This window comes from Sus scrofa, chromosome 17, assembly GCF_054392235.1.
Source record: "Sus scrofa isolate SSC_HxYL_T2T_F1_AM1 chromosome 17, Sscrofa_HxYL_maternal_Yorkshire_Landrace_v2.0, whole genome shotgun sequence".
NCBI classification, from domain to species: domain Eukaryota; kingdom Metazoa; phylum Chordata; class Mammalia; order Artiodactyla; family Suidae; genus Sus; species Sus scrofa.
The window spans coordinates 32,135,191-32,158,489 of NC_139399.1; the positions used below are offsets into that span (position 1 = coordinate 32,135,191).

The 23,299-nt window shown below is 42.1% G+C and overlaps 2 protein-coding genes across 4 annotated transcripts in view; both read right to left on the reverse strand.

Moving 5' to 3' along the window:
* LOC102160165 (uncharacterized) overlaps positions 1–23,299 on the reverse strand; it is a 73,082-nt gene that overhangs the window by 25,389 nt on the left and 24,394 nt on the right. For 2 of the 3 annotated variants that reach the window (XR_014832846.1, XR_014832847.1), the window contains 4 exons: positions 21,614–21,795; positions 17,268–17,326; positions 15,373–15,448; positions 15,125–15,270 (listed from right to left, as the gene is read on the reverse strand). Coding sequence is in view for 1 of the 3 variants with exons in the window: in XM_085004525.1 (XP_084860651.1) it covers positions 15,373–15,448; positions 17,268–17,326; positions 21,614–21,860 (382 nt within the window). In the remaining 2 variants the exon portion in view is untranslated. Of the gene's footprint in view, positions 1–15,124; positions 15,271–15,372; positions 15,449–17,267; positions 17,327–21,613; positions 21,968–23,299 lie in introns of those variants that run through there. The other variant, XM_085004525.1, reaches the window with a different exon arrangement.
* Positions 3,817–4,951, reverse strand: LOC100623116 (SIN3-HDAC complex-associated factor). The gene is given in 3 exon segments (XM_013991573.3): positions 3,817–3,975; positions 4,235–4,604; positions 4,606–4,951. Coding segments are annotated over 3 exon segments (657 nt in total). The 5' UTR covers positions 4,831–4,951; the 3' UTR covers positions 3,817–3,913.

A 23,299-nucleotide genomic window follows, 5' to 3' on the forward strand; every position in this document is an offset into this window, starting at 1 on the left:
GGGGTGTGGACCTAAAAAGCCAAAAAAAAAGTGTGGATGCTGTTGCCACACAGCCTGAGCCTGGAGCCCAGACCTTGTATTTTCCACTCCAAAGTTATTTCAGTGCTGGACCGTGATATTTTTCATGATGTGACTCCTCCTGCCAGATTTCTAAAAGCCGTCCCCCCACAAAAGCAGCACCAAAGACATGTCAAATTAATACTGGGCTTGTACAAACACCATCCCAAACCCTGCAGGAGAGATTTGGTTCTGGGAGAGCTGGGAAATGTGTAAAGAAAAGGCCATTGTTTTCTGCAAGAGCTGTGGGCATCCTGGGAGGGAGCTATAAAGGCCCAACTCCAGCTTGGCAAATTCACAGCATGGCAGCATGGCAGAGATATACAGCTTCACCATAATCCCGCCACCCACCAGCCGGGGTACGAGGGCCATGTGGAATTGATTGGGCATAAGCAAGGCCCAGAAGATTGCAATTGAAAAACAATTTAATTATAAAAAGAAAAGGAGTAGACCCTGATGGGGGAAGAAATGGCAGAGGGAACACTGGAGAGAAAATGCTTATGTGTGTGTGTGTGTGTCTGAAAAGAGACAATGAGAAGAAAGCATGGAAATCAAAGGAAAGAAAACTAAGTGGGGAGGAGAGTGATGAGAGAAAAAAATAAAATAAAAGAGGGGAGAGGAGGGAAATAATTCATTCCAGACAATGGAAAATAATTCTGGTTGATTCACATTTAAAATTCCCTCTTGAAAGAATAGTTTCCAGGGGAGGGAGAGTTGGGAATTAAACAAGCAGCCCTCAAAGGGGGCCGCTCCCCAGATGGACAGAGGCAGCAAGAAGAAATAGGTCATTGCTTCATGTGCTTGTACTCAATACTCACTCTTTTCTGTCCATACCTCCACTGAAGACTCATATTCCCAGGAAAAAGAGTCTAGCCTGTTTTTTATCACATGACCTACCTTTGGTGGAGGGCTTGATGTAAGGCATCTTTTTTTTTTTTTTTTCATAAGTGCCACACCTGCAGCATGTGGAAGTTCCCCAGGGTAGGGGTCAAATCGGAGCTGCAGCTGCCAGCCTACACCACAGCCACAGCAATGCCTGATCCAAGGCATGTCTGCAACCTATACCACAGCTCGCAGCAATGCAGAATCCTTAACCCACTGAGTGAGGCCAGGGATCGAACTCACATCCTCTTGGATTCTAGTTGGGTTCTTAACCCGCTGAGCCAAGATGGGAACTCCCAGGGACAGGGTCTTGATTGACAGTTCCATACAGATCACAGAGAATGAGGGAGGGGAATCTCCATGATGGTGCTGAACCAAAGAGCAAGAGCTGCCATGCAGGGAAGCCCAAGAGAGGAATCCAGTTAGGAGAGGACCAGTTACAAACCTGGGAAAGACTAGGAAACAGGAAGTGGAAGAGATGAAGGAAGAGAAAGAAAGGCACAGATGTATCACCCAAAACCAATCAGAATGGCCACCATTAAAGTCTACAAATAACAATTACTGGAGAGGGGGTGGAGAAAAGGGACCCCCCCACACACATAGTTGGTGGGGCTGTAAATTGGTACAACCACTATGGGAAACAGAATGGAGGGTCCCCTTAAAACTAAATATAGAACTACCATATGATCCAGCAATCCCACTCCTGGACCTCTATCCAGAAAAAACTTTCACTTAAAAAGATGGAGTTCCCATCATGGCTCAGCGATTAGTGAACCTGACTAGCATTCATGAGGATGTGGATTTGATCCCTAGCCTCACTCAGTGGATTAAGGACCCGGTGTTGCGATGAGCTGTGGTGTAGGTCACAGACACGGCTCGGATCCCAAGTAGTGGCTGTGGTGTAGGCTGGTGGCTACAGCTCCAACTGGGCTCCTAGCCTGGGAACCTCCAAATGCCACGGGTGTGGCCCTAAAAAAAAAAAAAAAAAGATACATTCACCCCAGCTTCCATTGCAGCACTATTCACAACAGCCAAGACATGGAAGCCATCTAAATGTCTCTAAATGTCTATCAAGGGGTGAATGAATAAAGAATATGTGGTACATATACATAATGGAATCTTAGCCATAAAAAGAATGAAATAATGGCATTGGCGGCAACATAGGTGGACTTAAAGATTATCATACTGAGTGAAGTAAGTCAGACAAAGACAAATATCATATGATATCATTTATATGTAAAATCTAAAAAAATTATAGAAATGAGCTTATTTACAAGACAGAAATAGACACACACACTTAGAAAACAAACTTATGGATACCCAAGGGGATAACAGAGGAAGGAGGAGATAAATTAGGAGTTTGGGATTAACATATACACGCTACTATACATAAGATAGATAACCAAGAAGGACCTACTATACAGCTCAGGGAACTATACCCAATACTTTTTAATAACCTATAAGGGAAAAGAATCTGAAAAATACTATATATATATGTGTGTGTGTGTGTGTGTGTGTATATATACACACACACATACTCATTATATACTCATATATATGAATCACTTTGCTGTACACTTAAAACTAACACATTGTAAATTAATTATCCTTCAATAAAAACAATGTATTTTTTAAATTTTCTAATGACTAAATTTATTCATACCCTTATAAAAGTTTTGATGATGTTTCCAACAGTATAAAAAGTACAAAACAGATTTGTAGATTTCTAATATATTAATACAAAGTACATGACTACATACAGTACGAAGAGAGGTGGAAGGGGAAAAGAAGATTGTGGTTGAGGGCTAGTAAATAAATACAGAGGTAGCGAGGATCCATGTGACAGTATGTTCTACCACCAATACTGCACAATAATGTACAAAAAAAATTTTTCAAAAATAGCTCAGGAGGAGGATGAGAATGGCTGTGATTCTTGTAATAGAGCTCAGAGTCTGTGGAAGAGCTAACCCAACTCACTGTGTAGCCTGTGCATATGGTGGCTTATAGTTTTTTTCTGAAAAGGAAGAAATATAAAACTTTAAGTTTAGACTAAGAAGTGGCTTACTTCTTGCAGTTTTTAATACTATCCAATCTTTAAAATCCAGTTTTAAAAATAAGCACTGAGTCATGCTATTACAAGGTAGGCAAATGACCCTCCCTCATTACAAAACATCTGAACTGGTGATGTGTTTTTCCTGAACTTTTAGATAAGAGGCAATAAATAGCACTCTGGTTCAGGTTCAAGTAAGAGGCTTTTGATGAAAATTTTAGAATTAAAAAACTCCATGTTTAGTATGTATCAGCTAACACTTCAATGTTGAGAAAGTCTGACCAAAAGAAACCCAACGAAAATCAACCACTCAGCATTAATACACACCTCTTTTATTTTACCACAATTTTACCTTACTAGAGAATGAAAAAACAAACAAAAAAACCAAAAACCCAAACCCTGGGGTTCCCTTTGTTGCTCAGTGGTAGTGAACCCAACTAGGATCCATGAGAATGCAGGTTTGATCCTTGGCCCTGCTCAGTGGGTTAAGGATCCGGTGTTGCCATGAGCTGTGGTGTATGTTACAGATGAGGCTAAGAGCCCATGTTTCTGTGGCAGTGGTATAGGCCAACCGCTGTAGTTCTGATTGGATCCCTAGCCTGGGAACTTCTTATGCCGAGGGTGTGGCCCTAAAAAGAAAAAATTAAAGAGCATGTTACAGCAGCATTCAGCTTTCCTATGAAATACTCAGAATCCTCAATATTATGTACACTCCTTTTTTTTTTTTTTCTTTTTTTCTTGTAGTAAGCTAGACACTGGCTTCAAAGTTTGTGGAACTGGAGAAAAAAATAACACTCAAAACTATTCTAGAAATCATCTTTTGGCAGAATAGCAGGTATCCAAGTTAAAAATAGGAGGTCGTTTTTTTGCTTTGTATTCCAAAATTCAAATCGTTTTTTTGTTCCCCTTCTACGTAAACCTCAGTCACCACTCCTGAGCAGAGATGGGCAGAGGCTCTGGGCCCTGCCCCTCCAGCTTCTCAGCAGCTGCTTTCTGGTTTTTTTTTTTTGTCTTTTTAGGGCAGCACCCACAGCATATGGAAGTTCCAAGGCTAGGAGTCGAATAGGAGCTACAGCTGCCAGCCTACACCATAGCCACAGCAACACCAGATCCGAGCCAATTCTGTGACCTACACCACAGCTCACGGAAAGCCGGATCCTTAACCCACTGATAGAGGCTACAGATCAAGCTCTCATCCTCATGAATCCTAGTCGGGTTCATTACCACTGAGCCACAACAGGGAACTCCCAGCTGCTGCTTTCTTATTGCTGCAGCAAGGCTTGACTAGATGTGTGTGGAGGACTTCCTCAAAACAGCCTTTATAGATAATGACACAATGTATTTTCTGTGTTTCCAATAGGTGAGATCTAAAGCCAGAAGCCACCTCTGTATCTGAGCCATCATCTGACTGGTTACTCCAACAAGAAGATGGAGCTGAAGAGGCACTTGAGGTGGTACCATGAGCATCAGTATTGTGATGTTTAAATTCCTTTTGTAGTTTACTGATCTGGTTGCTTTTTATGCTGTTTCCAGACAGGGTTTTCACTCTCCTTAGTTTCAGTGTTTTCTTTAGACTAGGTCCTGCCCTTGCATCTACCACGCAATTCCAGTTTTTTGTTTGTTTTTTGTCTTGATCCTGCTGGCAACTTCTTCCATCTTTTCACAAGCAGGACACAGACAATACAGATGTCTCCTGAACAAGTCTTATGTAACCCAAAACAACTCTGGAAGTCCTTTTCAGAGTGTTTACTGTCAGTGAATAAAGAACTAGAGGATTTGGCTCTGCAAATACAGCAGCCCTTTATGCTTCGGTACATCTTTGGCTTATGAAAACCAAACATCTTCTGGGCAATAGTCTTTCAGAGCAGCTGTTCCATGCACAATAATGTTCCCGAGGTATGGAGTGCAGACCGAGCAAACCCTCTCCCCCAGTCCCCCCAAGGGGGCGGCAAGCAGGAGGGGTCCCTGGCCACCACAAGAGAGTGAAAGTTGACATCCACTCAGCTCATCATGGACGTCCACTCAGTGATGATCCATGATTGTGCTCTTCTAGTTGCTCTCTTGTTGCCCAATGAACCACCCCAAAATTCAGAACCTCAAAACCACAAATGGGGAGTTCCCATCATGGCACAGTGGAAACGAATCTGACTAGGAACCATGAGGTTTTGGGTTTGATCCCCGGCCTCTCTCAGTGGGTTAAGGATCCAGTTTTGCCGTGAGCTGTGGTGTAGGTCACAGACGTGGCTCGGATCTGGTGTTGCTGTGGCTCTGGCATAGGCCAGCAGCTGTAGCTCTGATTTGACCCCCTAGCCTGGGACCCTCCATATGCCAAGGGTATGGCCCTAAGATGACAAAACACCAAAAAAAAAGAAGAAGAAATCACGAATAATTGTCCCTTAGAGTTCTTCAGCTCGACTGTACTTAGAGGAGCAGTGTTTCCATCCCTCGTGACCCAGGCAGTTCAGTCAGATGTCCGCTGGGGCTGCATCATCTGAAGATTCATCTGAGCTGGAACATTCAAGTTGATGCATTCATGTGACTGGCAGTTGACGCTGCAACTCAGCTGAGGCTGTGGATTGAATACCTCCATGTGGCTTGGGAAGCTTCACACTATGGTAGCTGGATTCCAAAAGGGAATCTCCCAGGATGGAGCATTCCAAGGAGTGGAAAGAGGAAGCTGTCAATCAAGCTAAGACAAGCCAGAAGCTGGCACAGCATCACTTCTTTCCTAGTCAAAGTGGACAAAGTGGAATTTCAGGGATGATTCAATCCCATGTTCTGCAAGGCTCAGAACTGCTGTGCGTCCCCTGGCTCTGCTTGTTGAGCCCTTCACACTTTCTTTATTACTAATATGGTTGGAATTCTTGTTTTTTCTAATTCCCATATGTAGTCTTTCCATATACCTATTACTTGAGGCTTATAGAGTTCTTACATCCCAAAATATCTTACTGGCCAATACAAATATCAACAAATAATAATGGTCACCCTTAAAGAGTGCTTACTATATACTGGGCATTCACTATCTCATAAATTCTCACAGTGGGGATAAAGTATGAGGATAGGATTAATTTATACACACTACTGTATATAAAGTAGATAAGTAACAAGGACCTACAGTATAGCACAGGGAAATCTACTCAATATTCTGTAATAACCTATATGGGAAAAAAGAATGGATATATGTATATGTATAACTTATTCACCTCCCTGCACACCTGAAACTAATACAACATTGAAAGTCAACCCTACTCCAGTAATTTTTTTTTAAAAAAAGAAAGAGTTTACAGGTGAAGAAGCTGAATATTTGAAGAGAATGTTCAATACTAGGGTGAATCAGTTATTCAAAGTCAAGTCAACGAGGCTGAACTGGATTCAAGACTAAGTCTTACCACGTTCTGAAGCCCAAATAAGTCTGATTCTCCAACACTGCTGTGTAGTGGCTGAGGTCTTTTCTGCAGGCGAGGGTATCACTTTTACCACCCATCAGAGCAAGACAAGAAGTTAGGGAGCATATAATATGAGCATCACTGCTTTACCCTTGGTTCTGAGCTTAAAGCCATGGGCTGATCCTTGGTGGGTCCCCAAAGGCCACCACACAATAGCGTTTCCCTCCCATAAGTTCCTTGACTGAAAATAATAAGAGACTGCTGTGCATGCACACCCTGAGGAAGGTCAGCTGTGGATTCTTAAAGAAACTCAGACAAAGGACTAGAAAGAAATGTTATCCTGTCACTTGCTGTGTTAGGCCATATGGATAAACAGAAACCATCCCCAGGCAAAATTCTTCTCTCATAGGCGATCTAAACATCTTTTTACCTAATTTTGCTGCTTTTTATGTTCACATACATACATATTTTACAACTGTGCCATCTGCGTTATCATAGATATGGTTGTGCCAGTGTTTCCATAAAAATGACAGTAAATCTTTCTTTTCTGAGGTTCAGAAATAGCCCATAAAAAGTGAGTCTAGGCCAAAACTCATTCCCAACAGGTTCTAGCCAAGGCATTAATAGATTTGTTGGCAAATTAAACAAATATCAACTTACTTGGCAGACTAAAAACACTACAAAAGTCTCCTACTTCCAGAGGAAATAAGCATTCATAAAGGAGAAAAAAAAAACTAAAACTCAATATAAATAAAATTATGGACTTTAATTTTAATGTCTGTAGGCCATTCATTTGGGTAATTTAAAATGTTAAGAAGTCAGATTAGTACCATAAAATCTACAGATGTTTCCTGATTGCATTTGCTAGAGATCTCTTTTGATAACAAGCAACAGAAATGCACCATGGATACCTCAGGCAAGAAGGAAATTCATCAAAGGGCTTTACAAGATCCCACAGGATTAAGGAGCTTAGGGGAGGGTGTGCTGAGGAACTAGGGCTGAAATGAGAGGGAGCAGATCCAAGCAATCTTACTAGCATGAACTGCTTGGTAACATCATGTCTAGAATGAAGGCACTCTAGTCCTTTTGTCTTTCTCTGCATCCTTTTGGTCTGGATTCAAAATTCTGAAAAATGATGTGGTGAATCAAGCCTGTCATGTGGTCATGTGGCTGCTCCTTGCTTCCACTGCACCTGCTCCTTGAGGCTGCAGAGCAGTGGGGTGGGGGAAGCATCGAGGAGGGTGGGTAGGGGCTCAATGGACAGGAGGGGAGGGAGAGAAAAAAAAGACAAGGAAGAACAGAAAGTCGAAAAAGAAGAAAGAAAGAAGGGAAAAGGGCAAAAAAAAGGATGAAAGAGAGAGGGAGGGAGGAAAAAGAGAAAGAAAGAAAGAGAAAAAAGAGAGAGAGGGAGGAAGAGAAAGAAAGAAAGGAGAAAGAGAGAGAGGGAGGGAGGAAAGAAAGAAAGAAAGAGAAAAAAGAGAGAGAGGGAGGAAGAGAAAGAAAGAAAGGAGAAAGAGAGAGAGGGAGGGAGGAAAGAAAGAAAGAAAGAAAGAAAGAAAGAAAGAAAGAAAGAAAGAAAGAAAGAAAGAAAGAAAGAAAGAAAGAAAGAGAAAGAAAAGAAAGAATCAAGGAAGAAAGGAGATAAAATGCAGAAAAGAGAGAGAGAGAGAACCACGTGGATGTCAAACACTAGGGAACCAGTTGGATAGATTATGCTACTAATACAGGACACAGTCATTTAAAGTTAATAGGAAGATGGAGTTCCCATTGTGGCACAGCAGAAACGGATCCAACTAGGAACCATGAGGTTGTGTGTTTGATCCCTGGCCTTGCTCACTGGTTAAGGATCCGGCGTTGTTATGAGTTGTGGTGTAGGTCACAGACAAGGCTCGGATCTGGCATTTCTGTGGCTCTGGTGTAGGCCGGCAGGAACAGCTGCAAATTAGACCCCTAGCCTGGGAGCCTCCACATGTGGCAGGTGTGGCCCTAAAAAGACAAAAGACAAAAAAATTAAAAATAAAAATAAATACCATATGATATCACTTATATCTGGAATCTAATATATGGCACAAAGGACCCTTCCCACAGAAAAGAAAATCATGGACTTGGAGAATAGACTTGTGGTTGCCAAGGGAGAAGGAGAGGGAGTGGGATGGACTGGGAGCTTGGGGTAAATAAATGCAGAATGTTGCCTTCGGGATGGATTAGCAATGGGATCCTGCTGTGCAGTACTGGGAACTCTGTCTAGTCACTTATGATGGAACTTGTAATGGGAGAAAAAAGAATGTATACATGTATGTGTAACTGGGTCACCATGCTGTGCAGTAGAAAAAATATAAAGAAATAAAAATGAATAAATAAAGTTAATAAGAAGAAATATTTAATGATTTGGAAGTCTGTGTTCACATAGTTTTAAGGAAAAAATAAGTTACCCAACAGTATGTGAAATATGATCTCATTTTAGAAAGTAAGAAATAAACAAATGAGTATGTCTGCATGAAAAAAACTGGTGATGGAATTTCAAGTTATTTTTAGTTTCTTATTTTAACTAATCTCTGACAGATGTTTTTAAAAACACATGTATGTTGCTTTTGAGATAAAAACCAAAAGCCTGTTTCTGGTTTGAAAATCCCCTCCTATCTGCACGCCCATATTCATTGCACCATTATTCACAATGGCCATGACATGGACACAACTTGTGTCCATTGATGGCTGTATGGAGAAAGAAAATGTGGTGTATATATGTGTACATATAAACATATATATGTATACCATATAGAATATAATTCAGTCATAAAAAAGGAAATCCTGCCATTTGCAACAACACAGATGGATCTCGAGGGTGTTAGGTGAAATGAAATAAATCAGGGAAAGACAAATATTGTATGATCTCATGTATGTGGAATCCCCCCCCCAAAAAAAATCAAACTCATAGATAAAACAGATGAGTGGTTGTCGGGGTGGGGGATGAGGAGTGGGTGAAATGGATGAACATGGCCAAAAGTACAAACTTCCAGTTATAAGACAAATAAGTTCTGGGGATATAATGTGAAAAACAACAAACAAAAACCACCTGCTCCTGAATCTCTGAGTGAGATCCACCAAAGAGGATGATTATCCCACTGCACAGATGGAGAACTCAAGGCCAAGAGAGGATACTGTGAGGCAGAATCAGAGCACAGAGCTGAGGCAGGAACCCTTAGTCTGTAAACCCCAGCGCTCTTTCCCTCTCCCTTCCAGTGGAGCTGGAGTCACAGGATGTGACCCTTCACAAAGTGAGTAAGAACAAGCAGTCAGCAACCTTCTGGTGAACCATGCTGGCCTCCCAGCTTTCTTTAGTTCCCAGAGCTGCCACTGGAGCCTGTTGAACCAGAGCTTTTTCTCCTCTTTTTGCGAGAGGGGATCATTAAGACATTATTGGAAGTTCTGTGCGTCACAATAGAACTGCTGAGCATTATCTTTCATGGACCTTGCTGAAATCATCTCTGTGTCTGAAAGGTCACTACCGAGGGCTCAGTGGCATTGATTGTCGGCATTTACAGATGTACGTGATGACTCCTGACGGCCTTTTCATGGATTGAGGAGCTGAGCCAGTGGAGTGGGAGTGGCAAACATCTCCTCTGAGCAGAGTCATTGTAAGAGAAAAGATCAACCTGGAGGCTCCAGTGGGAGCTGCGCTTTCCTGAGATGACTGGTGGTGGCTGCCATGCCCTCCCAGCCCAGTCTGCTTCTGGGGCCACGGCTCGAGGGCTGGCACCTGGCCAATGTGACACCAGGACACCCAGGAGTTCCTGTCACTGCGCCCTCCATGCACCCGGTGATTCATGTTCCACAAGAGAAAATAGGCTTAGTGTTGGTGGGGTTGGGGCTGCTTTTCACCATGAAATCTCAAATCTCTTTAGAAAGAACAGCCATATTTCTTCTTCTTTTTTAAATTTTGGGTCTTCTGTCATGTGTCTGCTTGCTTCCTTGGAAAACTTTTTTATTGATGTATAGTTGAATCACAATGTGTTAGTTGCAGGTGTATATCAAAGTGATTCAGTTATAAATACCTGCACATATACATGTATTTATATTCCTTTTAAGATTCTTTTCCACTATAAGTTATTTTAAGATATTGAGTATCATTCCCTGTGCTATACAGTTAAACTTTGTTGTTTATATATTTTAAATACAGTCGTGTGTATATATGTTAATCCAAACTCCTAATTTATCCCTCCCACTTACTTTCCCCTTTGGTAACCATGTTTGTTCTGTGTTGTGAATCTACTGTGTTGTAAATAAGTTCAGTTGTATCTTTTTTTAGATTCCACATATAAATGATATTGCATGAGATTTGTGTTTGACTTACTTCACTTAGTATGATCATCTCTGGGTCCATCCATGTTGCTGCAAATGGTATTATTTCTTTCTTTTTGATGGCTGAGTAGTATTCCATTGTGTATAGATAGATAGATAGATAGATAGATAGATAGATAGATAGATAGATACCACATCTTTATCCATTCATCAGATTTCATTTAAACACTTTCAGTTTGAGAGACACCTGTCAGTCACAAGGGTTCATGGTAACATATGATCTCAGGAAGACAGGTGCACCATAACCTGCCCTGCATCACTTCCCAGAATCACTGGGGTGGCATAAAGTTGGCAGTGAGTCTGGTTCATGTTGCCCCAGTGCCTTTGCCAGGTGCGCCCCACTCTGAATAAGCACTTTCTGAGAGCTTCAGACTAGGCAGTGTGTGAGGACAAGAGATATTTTCATCACAGGGAAGAGACCAGATTGTAGGCCTATAAAACAAGTTGCTTTGCTACTCCCCCCAACCAAACACATATGCCAGAGCAATCTAAAGAATATATATTCCAGTGGAGAATGACTCCCACCTACCGTGTGGATTTTTGTTTCTTGCTCTTTCCCAAGGCATTTAGGTAAGAGATCCTGGATTCTCGCCTATGAAGCGTCAAATTTGTCATGGGGTGACAGGAACACTTGATCCAGTGTCAAATCTGAATTGAAATAATCAGCTCCATGCTTAGCAGGGACATCACCTCAGAAAAGTTAACAATTTCAGTGGTTCTCACAGTAGGGTCCAGGAGCCCATGCGGGACCCCTTTCAGGGCTACCAAAGTCAAAACTATTTTTATAATATTGACATAATGTTATTTATCTTTTCCACTCCCTTTCTCTCAAGAGTGTGCAATGGAGCTTTCTGGAGACTATAAGACATGTGATGTTATCACATTGATGCCTCATGGAATGTGTGCTTGTGTATTCTTTTTGTTTTGTTTTGTTATACCCATGATATATGGAAGTTCCTAGGCCGGGGATCGAATCTGAGCTGCAGCTGCAGCAACACCAGATCCTTAACCCACTGTGCCAGGCCAGGGATTAAACCCCGCCTCTGCAGTAACCCGAGTCATTGCAGTTGTATCCTTAACACACTAAGCCACAATGGGAACACTTGTTTTAATCTTTTTTAATGTTTTATCATATTTTATTTATTTGTTTAGTTATTTCAATTTTTGTATAAACTTTTTTATTAATTAAAATAATTTTTATTAGGGTGTAGTCGACTTAACGGTGTTGAATCAATTTCTGCTGTACAGCACAGTGACCCAGTGTGTGTATGTATTTATGTATATACTTTTTCTCATATCATCTTCCCAAGAGACTGGATATAGTTCTCTGTGCTGTACAGTAGGGCCTCATTTCTTAACCATTCTAATGAGATGAGTATTGATAGAAATAACCCATACAAGCAAAAGCTCTTCTAGATCCTCAGTAAGTTTTAAGAGTGTTTGAGAACTCCTGACCTAATCTCTTTGCACCTCTGCTTCCAATGTATCAACAGGCAGTTGTGGAGATAAAATTCGGTGCAGTACATGGCCCTGAGGGCAACACACCAGAATCCACCCCTCCCTGCTCAAATGCAGGCCTTTGCCCAGTTGCTCTGAGCACTCAACTTTACCCTTTATGGGAATGAGTTTTATGCCTGCTTGGAAACACCCATTGCCCTCCATCCTTAATGCCAGGCCCTTGTCAGTCTCCTTAGATCCAATTTCCTGCCCCATCCCTGGCTTCTCTGTGTGTCGTCACTACAGATATTAGGTTCACTGTACTTTATCAGGCATACCTTGTAGGCATCATAAGGCCACACCTCTGTGAGACAGAGGCAGAGCCTTTCTTGAAATGAATGGTCAACAACTTGGAAGTGAAGAGTTCTAAGACAGCAGCCAGGGCCCTCTATAATGTCTCCCTATGTCTCATCCTTGGGCAAGGATTGAGAGGACTGTAGGCAGGCTTATAGTACCTCCTAAAGTAGAGGAAAGATGGATCCTGGTCCCTGGAGAGAGATCAGGCGCCTGGTAGAAAGGGCTCCCACACTGGCAGGTTCCTTCATACTTATTAATCCTCAGCTCCTCTGTGTTAACTTCTCAGGGGTTCAGTTGTTCTTCAGAAAAATGAAAACCCCACATTTCCCCATCCTGCCATGTCTGAGATCTGGACAGATCCATTTCCTCTACAAGAGGTTGACTTTGGCATTCCATGTCTGATGAAATAGAGCAGGACAGCTTTGGTGGCAGGAAAATCCTCCATGGACAGTGGGGACAGAGAGGAGGTCTGGATTGAATAGATAGCTCAGGATTGATCAGATGTGGGGAATGAGGGAAGGGAGCAACTATGGATAAGCCCAAGGATTCTGGCTCCGAATACTGATGGAAGAGATGCCATTCACTGAGACAGAGGGTAGGGGGAAAAGGGTTGGACTGGGAGGGAAGAAGAAGAGTAGATAGAAATTCAGGTCTAAAGCTCAGGCTGGCGGCTATTAGCCAGAAGGTCGCAGAATGCCAGCTGAACCTCCAGGGATGCTGCTATGCTAGGGAGACATTTCGGAAGCAAGCACAGCAGAGCTTGCAGCTGGAACAATGAAGCTGGCAGGAAAGCAGCAAGCTGTTCTGGAAGATTCCCCAGAGTCCCTGTCACTGATTTTTATTGTCAATTCCTTTCTTGAATGCAATTCTGGCCCCTGACTTGAATTCCCCCATGGCCTTCAGACCTGCTTTTGTAACCCCCAAACTCTGTCTCTTTCATTCTGCTCCCCAAATCATCTCTCTGCCCAGCCTCCGTTCTCCTGACCCCCTGGGAATGCTTTGACCAGTCAAGGCAAACACCCCACGGCTAGTTCTTCTGCTCAGTTCAGGACCCACCCTTATGTTTCCCACAGTCCCGAGACCAGCCCAGGAAATCTTTTATTCTTGCTTTGCTGAGTCCCATTATTAGAAGCTGAGGGAGGGCTGAGATCACAAAGGAAGAACATGTAGAGCAAGAAGAAAGAAGGACCCCAGGAGAACGAAAACAATAAAGCAGCCATTAGCAAACTTGAAAAACTCTTTTCTTCTACACTGTGCATTTTCAGGTCCTGTTTTCAAAGGAACTATTTTAAATGGCTGATTGAAGCACTCATGTCACTTGGGTGTACTTGGACTACAGCCAGACCCTTCATCCTCAAAATGATTCAATTCACTGTAGCAAATATGATTTCACTCAAAAATTACATATAACAATAGAAACAACAAAAATATCTGCAGTCTGTACAGTGGTTTGTTGGTTTGTAACAATTGTTCAAATAAATAATATCTCTTATTAGAAAAATGCAAATCAAAACAGCAATGTGGTGCCAACTCACACTGGTCAGAAAGTCTAGAAATAACAAATGTTGGAGAGGGTGTGGAGAAAAGAGAACCCTTCTACACTGTTGGTAGGAATGTAAATTGGTGCAGCAACTACAGAAAACAGTATGGAGGTTCCTCAGAAACACTTAAAATAGAGTTACCATGTGATCCTGCAATCACACTCCTGGGCATTTATCCAGATAAAACTCTAATTTGAAAAGATACATGCAACACAATGGTCATAGTAGCACTATTCACAATAGCCAAGTCATGAAAGTAACCTAAATGTCCATCAACGGGGCTGAATGGATCAAGATGTGGTATATATATATATATACATACATATACACACACACACAAGAGAATACCATTCAGCCATCAGAAATATGAAGTAATGCCATTTTCAGCAATATGAATGGGCATAGAAATTACCGTACTAAGTGAAGGAAGTCTGAAAGACAAATATCATGTGATGTGGCTTAGATATGGAATCTAAAATGGACACAAATGAACTTATCTATGAAACAGAAACAGACTCACAGACACAGAGAACAGACTGGTTGCTTAGGGAGAGGCTGGGTTGGGGAGGGGTGGAGTAGGAGTTTGGGATTAGCAGACTATTATATATAGAATGGATAAACAAGGACCTACTGTATAGCACAGGGAACTATAGTGAATATCCCATAATAAACCATGATGGAAAATAAAACCAAATTTAAAAAATAATCTCATGTCTTAAGAATATAAGTAGTCCCTTATAATTCACTACTGGGCTGAAATATGTTGTTGATTAAATATTTTTGAGGAAGATGAGAAACTGTATTATTTGGAGCCAGGTGTCTGTTTAGTTTGGATCATTTGCAACTTTTTGCTCAGAAATGGGTAAATATCCATAGTAGCTAAGTTTCTTCCTAGTTGGTGTCAACAGCGTCAGAAGCACGGTTCATTCGCTGACCTCAATTAGTAAATTCCCCAAAATGCTATTTGTCAACTACATAAAATGGAAGAAGGAAGTTATACTAGTCAGGATAGGCTAGGTTATGATGCAGTGATGAACAATCCCCAGACCTCATGGTTTGATCACAAATGATTTATTTATGATGCATGCTCATTACTCATAAATGGAGGGGTTTGCTCCATGTTATCTTCACTCAGAGACCCAGGCTGGTCACAGTAGCAAGAAAGAGGGTGCAAATGAAGAATCATCATTCACTCTTAAAGCTAGAAGTGAAAGGTAATTATGCTCAAGTTGTTTTAACCCACAAGTCACAGGAATTGGTCTAAATTCAATGCATACTTGAACACAGAAAACTAAGTACTTACGAACAACTGCAAAATTAATCAGAACAGTGATAGAGATATCTTCATTCTCAAATTCTAAGCTCATTAGCAAGATATTCTGCATGAAGACAAAAGCAAAGAAAATAATAAAATATAACAATCTCAGGACACATGTTGTAAATTTTAAGTATGTAATGTTAGGAACAAAATATTTGGGGGGAAAAAGATCATATAATTCATGTTTTTTTATCAATGAGGTTCACGCACTTTCAGTGACTTGACCAAGATCACACAGCTAGTGTGCAGTGGCCTTCTCACTTCTACTCTAGTCATCTTTGAAGTAGGAGTCCAGCAAAGATAGAATTTAAAAAGAACAACAGTAAAAAAATGCACAGCTTGCAAGTGAATTATTCTGTGTTAAAAAAATTATTATTTCTTCATTCAGCTGGTAAGAAAGTAATTCCCACTTTTATTATAATGGGAATAAAGTCAAATCACCATTCAGAGACCCATGTGCTTTGCTGTAAACCTGAGCAATTCAGACAGATAAGTAATTGTCTGTTACTTTCTCCAAGAGTTTATCCTTCAGTAAAGCCTCAAGGTAAAACCCTAAATATTTCTTAGATAGTTAAGCTATTTTGCCAATCAACTTGATGATGATTTCTTTCCCCTGCCGAAAATATTCAAGCATTTCCTGAGCTAGACTTATAGCATACAGTAATTTGCTATAGAGTTTCCAGTGTCTATTTAAAGAAGGAAAAAACAGCATCATAAAACTATTTATGATAATACCGATAAAGGCAGTAGCATATAACTTATTCCTTTAAGTCTCTCACAGGTCTGAAATGCAAAGCCATAATAATATGTAGAAAAATAACTTGAAGTTTAGAGCACATACACAAAAGTTTATTCCCAGGAGACCAAACTAATGTATATTTGGGCATGAAAACCAAATTATAAACATGTGCAAAATTTCTTAATTTGTTTAATAAAAGTAAAACCTGCTGGCATCATGTATGTAAGTACTAATGAAGACACAGCAAGAGGTAGGCAGTATATAATGGATCAACTTTGGGGTTGCTTGATGGCCACTGGCCATGTGGGATGTCTACAAGACATCCCTGTTCTTTTTTTTTTTTTTTTTTCTGTCTTTTTGCCATTTCTCGGGCCGCTCCCACGGGATATGGAGGTTCCCAGGCTAGGGGTCTAATCAGAACAATAGCTGCCGGCCTACGCCAGAGCCACAGCAACTCGGGATCCGAGCCGCATCTGCAACCTACACCACAGCTCACGCCAACACCAGATCCTTAATCCACTGAGTGGAGGCCAGGGATCGAACCAGCAGCCTCATGGTTCCTAGTCAGATTCGTTAACCACTGAGCCACAACAGGAACTCCAAGATATCCCTGTTCTAAGAGTAGGTATCTCCTGGAAATGGTCTCCTTTATGCCTGTTCTCCTGAAAGCCCCATAATCATCCACATACCTGGGCCACCAATAAATGGATAAGTGGTGCCTTTCAAAGTAGATCAGTATTCCCTATGCATTTCATTGAAGTAGACTTCATTCCATCCTTAAGAGCAAAATCATGCAGAGAGAAATCCCTTATATGCAGACATTGACAACAAATATGTCTCCTGCCTGGGCCTTTAAAGTGATCCAGTTAGCTGCAGAGTTCAGAATTTCTGGAATAGCAACAAAATCTGTGCTTTTTCTCCTGAGAGCAGAAGCATCAGCTCTTCTGTGAATGGGAAGGCAGTGGGGAGGGCCATATCCCTGACATGATGTAGATCACATATGTCCTAATAAGGTCCCACTTGCAAATCACTCACTGAGTGTCCTCATGGATTTTAGTCAGATTCTCTTCCGCTGAGCCATGAAACGAACTCCTAGGTTTTCCTTTTTAACACTTAGACATTTTAAAAAGTGCTTTCATACCTGTTGCCATCTTGAATCCCCAAGAACCCCATGGAGCAGGCAAACAAGATTCTTCTTCCCTGAGTAGAGTGGGGGAAATTCAAACTCAGAACAATGGAGTGAGTCATCCAGACCCTTAAAGAAAGTTGGGAATGAAGCAACTTGAGAGATTCAGCCCTTGCTCCTTAGTTTTCTATCTCACACATTTCCCTCTTGAATCCTGATTCTTCAATATGAACAATCCATGAATCACCCCTGAAACTCACATGTATGTAAAGGTGGAAAAAATTTCTGTGTTAATCAATGACCATTGGATAATGGATTATGTGTTGCAGAAACTACTGAGGACCATAAACCTGAGAGCTCTGAGCTGCGTGGGTGGTGGGGGCACCAGCAGATGTCTGTCCAGCCACTGCATCCAGGGAAAAGGGAGCAGCCCCGAGAGAGGATAACACAGAATGCTCCGTCATTAGGCTAGCCAGGGTATTCTTGCTATATTCATCTTTGACTCTCTGATGCCTTGCAAAATGGGCCCTACACATGTTTTTGTTGGACTAAATCATCTATATTTGGAATTTCACAATATGCTTTCAAAGCAGGCAGTTCGGAAATAATTATCTTTACTTGGCAAATGAGGGAAATAATACTAAAGGAAATTAAATGGCAAGTTTACAGCTGGTCAGTATCCAAATCTGGGCTTTTCCCCAGAACTCAGTGAACTCAAAGAAGGGTCTCCCCTCCCCCTGGCTTATGTGAATTCTGTGGGAATCCCTGCTGGTCTCTTTTCCAACCAAGGTCAGCACGAGTACTCCATAATCTCTTCATTGATTACGTAACATTTGCCCCTAATAATCTTCAGTTCGATTCTTGTTATTCAAAAGCAGACACTGAAAACCTTTGGGACCCTTGTGGTCAATGGGATTGTGGGGTGAGAAGTAAAAACCAGGCCCTCAGTGCAAAGGTCCATGGCATCAAATGCTCGTGTGCTTTGAACAAGACCCTTCACCTAATAAGCCTCCTATTTCCTTAATTGTAAAAGAGAACAAGAGTTTTCCATCCACTTTGAGCTCTAGAAGTCTCTGGCAATTCTCCCTTTGCCATTTTATTCCTGCATTATGCATCTATTCAGGTAGGTCTTAAGAAACTGGAAATACATTTTCTTTTACTTCCATCCTCATGATGAAAAAGTCTAATTTCATTACCTGTAAGATTCCCCAGCTGAGATGCATGGCCATCAACCACTTTCTGGATTAATCCAGAGAAGAGCAAGGGACCTCATCTTGACAGCACACAACTATCTTGGTCCTGAATCACTTCTGTGCTTTTTTTTCTTTTTTTTTTTTCTTTTCTTTTTTTTTTTTTTTTTTTTTTTTGGTCTTTTTGCCTTTTCTTGAGCCGCTTCTGCGGCACGTGGAGGTTCCCAGGCTAGGGGTCTAATTGGAGCTACAGCTGCCGGCCTACACCAGAGCCACAGCAATGCGGGATCCAAGCCACGTCTGCGACCTACACCACAGCTCACAGTAACGCTGGATCCTTAACCCACTGAGCAAGGCCAGGAATCAAACCCGCAACCTCATGGTTCCTAGTCAGATTCACTAACCACTGCGCCGTGACAGGAACTCCCACTTCTGTGCTTTTTAAGTACGTTTCCTTCACCCTAAAAATTGCAGGGGGACCCAAAGGCACCCTTTTGTCAAGGATCTGGCAGCCCAGCAGAGTGAGCATTTCCAGATCCTGCAAGTACTCCATCATGGACTTGCCAGATGCTGAGTGATGGGGTGATGTGAGCACAAGTATCATTTTAAGGACTTTCAGTCGCTGGATCCAGCATGGGGGCAGGGGGAGGCAAGAAATCCAGAGCCTTTTAGAGATTCTCCCACAGCCCTAGCTCAGTCCCTAGGGGTGACTGCTTCCACTGACCCCCCTCACAGCTACATTGACTCCACACCTTTGGAAAGGGGGTGACCAGACACACCCCAGTCAATCCCACCTCCTCCCAGGTACCCATCCACATTAGCCAAGAGCGCTGGAGACCAGGACACACCCTCTACTGGTTTAACTTTACAAAAATGCATATGACTCAGCAACTCCTATTTACAGGAATGCTTTGCTTATTAGCTAAAAGCCAAACAAGAGCCACTTTCTCATCATTGATGTGGCATAAATAAATAAAAGTCTGCTTAAGAAATCCTACAGAACTCACAGCATTGTGACTTTACCCTGAAATTATAGTCACACAACAATCTGGGAGGTCCCCCCCAACCCAATTCTGCCACGGTAGTGATTATCTAACTAGATGTATCATTTATGTCTTATTAATTCCCAATGCCTATATCTTAGTTTATTTTTATCAGTTTACTAATAAGCATCGGTAAGTTGGGGTAGAGGACAGAGACCTTTTGGTGTCTTTTGGGGTAATTTCCATGTTCCATGCATAACTGATTCTCAGAGCACTAGTGTTCACACTCTGATCTCGCTCTCTCTTTTTTGTTCAATAAGGATTTTTAAAGTTTATTTATTTATTCAAGTATAAATACTAATACAATGTTGTATTAGTTTCAAGTGAACAGCAAAGTGTTTCAGTTATACATATACACGTATACATACATATATATACATATACATATATATACACACATTATTATATATTCTTTTTCAGATTCTTTTCCATTATAGATCATCAGAAGATATTGAATATAGCCCCCTGTGCTCTACAGTAGGTCATTGTTGTTTACCTATTTTATATACAGTAGTGTGTATCTGTACTTCTACCTCTCTTTGATGGTCTCTGTCATTTGTCCTAGTTCTAGGTCCAGTGTGACGTCTCATTATTCTTATATAGTAGATTGGATTGTTGTGACACTCCTTTGTTCCCCCTCCCACTGTTAAATTCTACACCTACCCACTTTGTCATGTGCACTAGACAGAGTATCTTGATGGTGGATTTGGCCCAATGATTGCTTTGGCCAACATAATCTGAGCAGAGGCTTTGCATGTGCTGCCCAGCTGGGCCCGTAGCCACCACAGGCAGGGGATGCCCACAGAGCTGCTGTCTCTGATGAGCCTGGACCCTAGAATGAAGATACATGATCCGACTTGAACCCAACCCACGGCTCTAGGTAGAGCTGTCCAACTGACTTGAAGCCACCTCGGCAAGAAAAGAAACCTCTGTGGTTGTTAACTGATAGAAGTTCTGATGTTTGGGGGCAGTGTTACTGCAGTCAGAATGATTAATGCACATTTCCAGGAGACACACCTCGAATCTAAATACTGGGAGGCCTCTGTTAGAGATTATAACCAAAAGCAATTGTTCCCTAGAAGACAAGGCCAATTGGACACACTTAGAAAATAAATTTGAGTGGCCCTCAAACTAGCAGCCAAGCAATTCCTGCTTAAACATTAACCATTTGCCTGTAAGTCTGAAGGTTACAGAGCCCCAGCAGAATATAAACATTCATAGATATGGGCCCCATATTTTGTGCTGTCATCATTAAGCAGGTTGCAGAAAGCATGGATCCCATGAGAGAAGGCACTTTTATAACACAACGTCTTCCTTTCACCTCCTGATGATTATAGGTTCAAAACAAGACCTGTTTGGTAAGCAGACAGCTTGCTAGAGTTAGAGCATATGCTGACATGCTTTGGAATATATGCTAACACACATTGCAGTATATGCTGACATGCATTGCCACGCCAGCTGCATTGTATGCAATCTCCTGACTTTTCTCTCCTGCTTAACAGAGGTCAAAACTAAGCTATTAAAACATGGATATCATTATCAAATACATGCTGTTACTAGGTGTCAATCTTTACATCAGTTCCTTTCAGCAATTCTATAAACTAGAGACAATTGGAATTCCCATTTTGCAGATGAGGACATAAGGCTCAGATGGGTTAAGTAACTTGCCAGGAGCCACACAGCTAGTTTGCAACCTTCAATCCAGGTCTTTCTGAGTCCAGAGAAACCCCTACCTCTAGCATCTGCCCACCTATTTGCCATCACGCTTCTTCCGTCTCCAGTGCTGGGTAATTTGCTAGGCACCTAAGGCCAGTGCTTGAGGCCTATCGGGCTCCACAAATCTATCTACCTCTGGGCCCAAACATTCCTTTGCTGGCAGACAACAATGACAAGGACACAGTAGTGGTCACATAACCTCTAACTTTCAAAGGAAATAAATACAAACCAATCATACCTCATGGTGAAACTTCCCACATGTCAGTACCATGTTGGCATGGAAGGTAACTGGGGCACAGAAGCAGCTACAAATCTCCCTTTGAGGAAGGTATCTTTTGGAGTAATTCTACTGGGATAAATCCATTGACCCTCGGGGTCAAATTTTAGCAAAAACTAAATGAAATATACCTACTGAGAAATCCTGGCAAGTCAGTTGTCCTCTTCCCCAGCACTGTCGTGAAGGTGTCTTGAATTTGACCAACTCTTGATCCCACGGTCAAGAAGCACCCCTCAGAGGGAACCAAAGGATGACAAGAAGCATGAGCTTTCCTCCCAGTTTTCCACACACAAATGCTTCCTTTTTGGAAGTGAGTTCTGCAAGTGATGGAAAGAACACAGACCCTGGAGTCAGGACTGCCTATAAATACCAACTCAGCCATTTCCTTGAGTGGCCCTGGGCAAGCTAATGCCTTCGTATCACTATAAGCTTCAGTTTTCTCTCCTACAAATGGGGGATAATGTCTTAAGTGAGGTTTCCTCAAAGCATATCCTGAGACTAGGATGCGTATGATTAAGGAAGGGCTCCCAGGAGAAAGTGGAAATTGAGTGGGGGAAGTGGGGGAGAAAAATGGATGAAGCTGAGCAGAAGTGTCATTTCAGGCCAAAGTCCTGCAAAGGGCAGCTTCAACCTGACCCCAGAGGGGCTCTGAGCTGTAGGTGATGCCTGTGTTGGCCACACCCAGAGGTGCTTTCATGTCTCTGCACCTGTTAGTCACTGGTTAAGGGCTGTGGGAAAGACAGTGGATGAAAATTCTGCAGTGCTTACATCTCTGCAAAGCAAGCTCCACCAGGCTGAGAGAAGGCCTATGAAAAAACAGACACACTTGCTTGCTGCTGGAAGCGAGAGCACACCCAAGCCTGGGGGTGGGCACAAAAGGCAAAATGGGTGAAAAGGGTTCCAAGGGGATCTGGGAGGGTCAACATTTTTCACTACAAATAATAGTACTTCTCTTTTTGGATCTATCTCTCTATCATCTCTCTAATCTATCACCTATCTGTTATCTATCTACTTATCGATCATCCATTATCTATCATCTATTTGTTATCCATCTGTCTATTATCTATCAACCTATCTATCCATCCATCCATCATCTATCCTTATCTACCTACTCTATCTTCTGTCATCTATCTACCCATCTATGTCCTGACCTGTCACATTGAAGACACTTGATAAATAATCTGTGCTAATGTTATTATTATTATTATTGTAATTTTGTTCATAAATTTGCCCATAAAATCTTCCCCCCATGGCCTCACTAGGTTCACAGGTCCCATTTACTCTCCGTTGTGAAGCCCACGTGCTCCATCTGCCAGCCAGGTGGAGATCCTGCCAATTTCACATTATGGGCTTTCTCTATTCGGCACTGTGTTTGTCACCCAGTCTCTTGGGGCTCTCCCCTACTCAGGCTGGCCAGGCCCCATTGGCGGGCTGTTTATGAGAGAAGCAGGTGGTCCAGGGCTCAGGATTGAGACTGCTCTCTCGGCTCAGCTGAGAGGCCTCCAGCAGGGCTTGCCCGCCCTGAAATCCTCTCTCATTAAATAAACCCTCCTGGCCTTTTTAAGTTTTGCCTATTCATCTCCCCCCTACTAAGGGCCAGGGATTTCTTGGAATGACCCATGGTCACAAAAGGGCTTCTTGTCCCTTTATTCCTAAGATCCTACCCTCAACAGTCCCAGTGCAGCCCTCTCTCCCCAGGGGGCCCCAGACCCTCTTCCCCCACAAAAACAATGCAGCCTGGCCTTTGCTTCATTCATCTTTCCTAACAATTGGCCTTTTCCTTGTGCCAGCCAAGAGAGCCCATGTGCAAAGGGGCCTCCC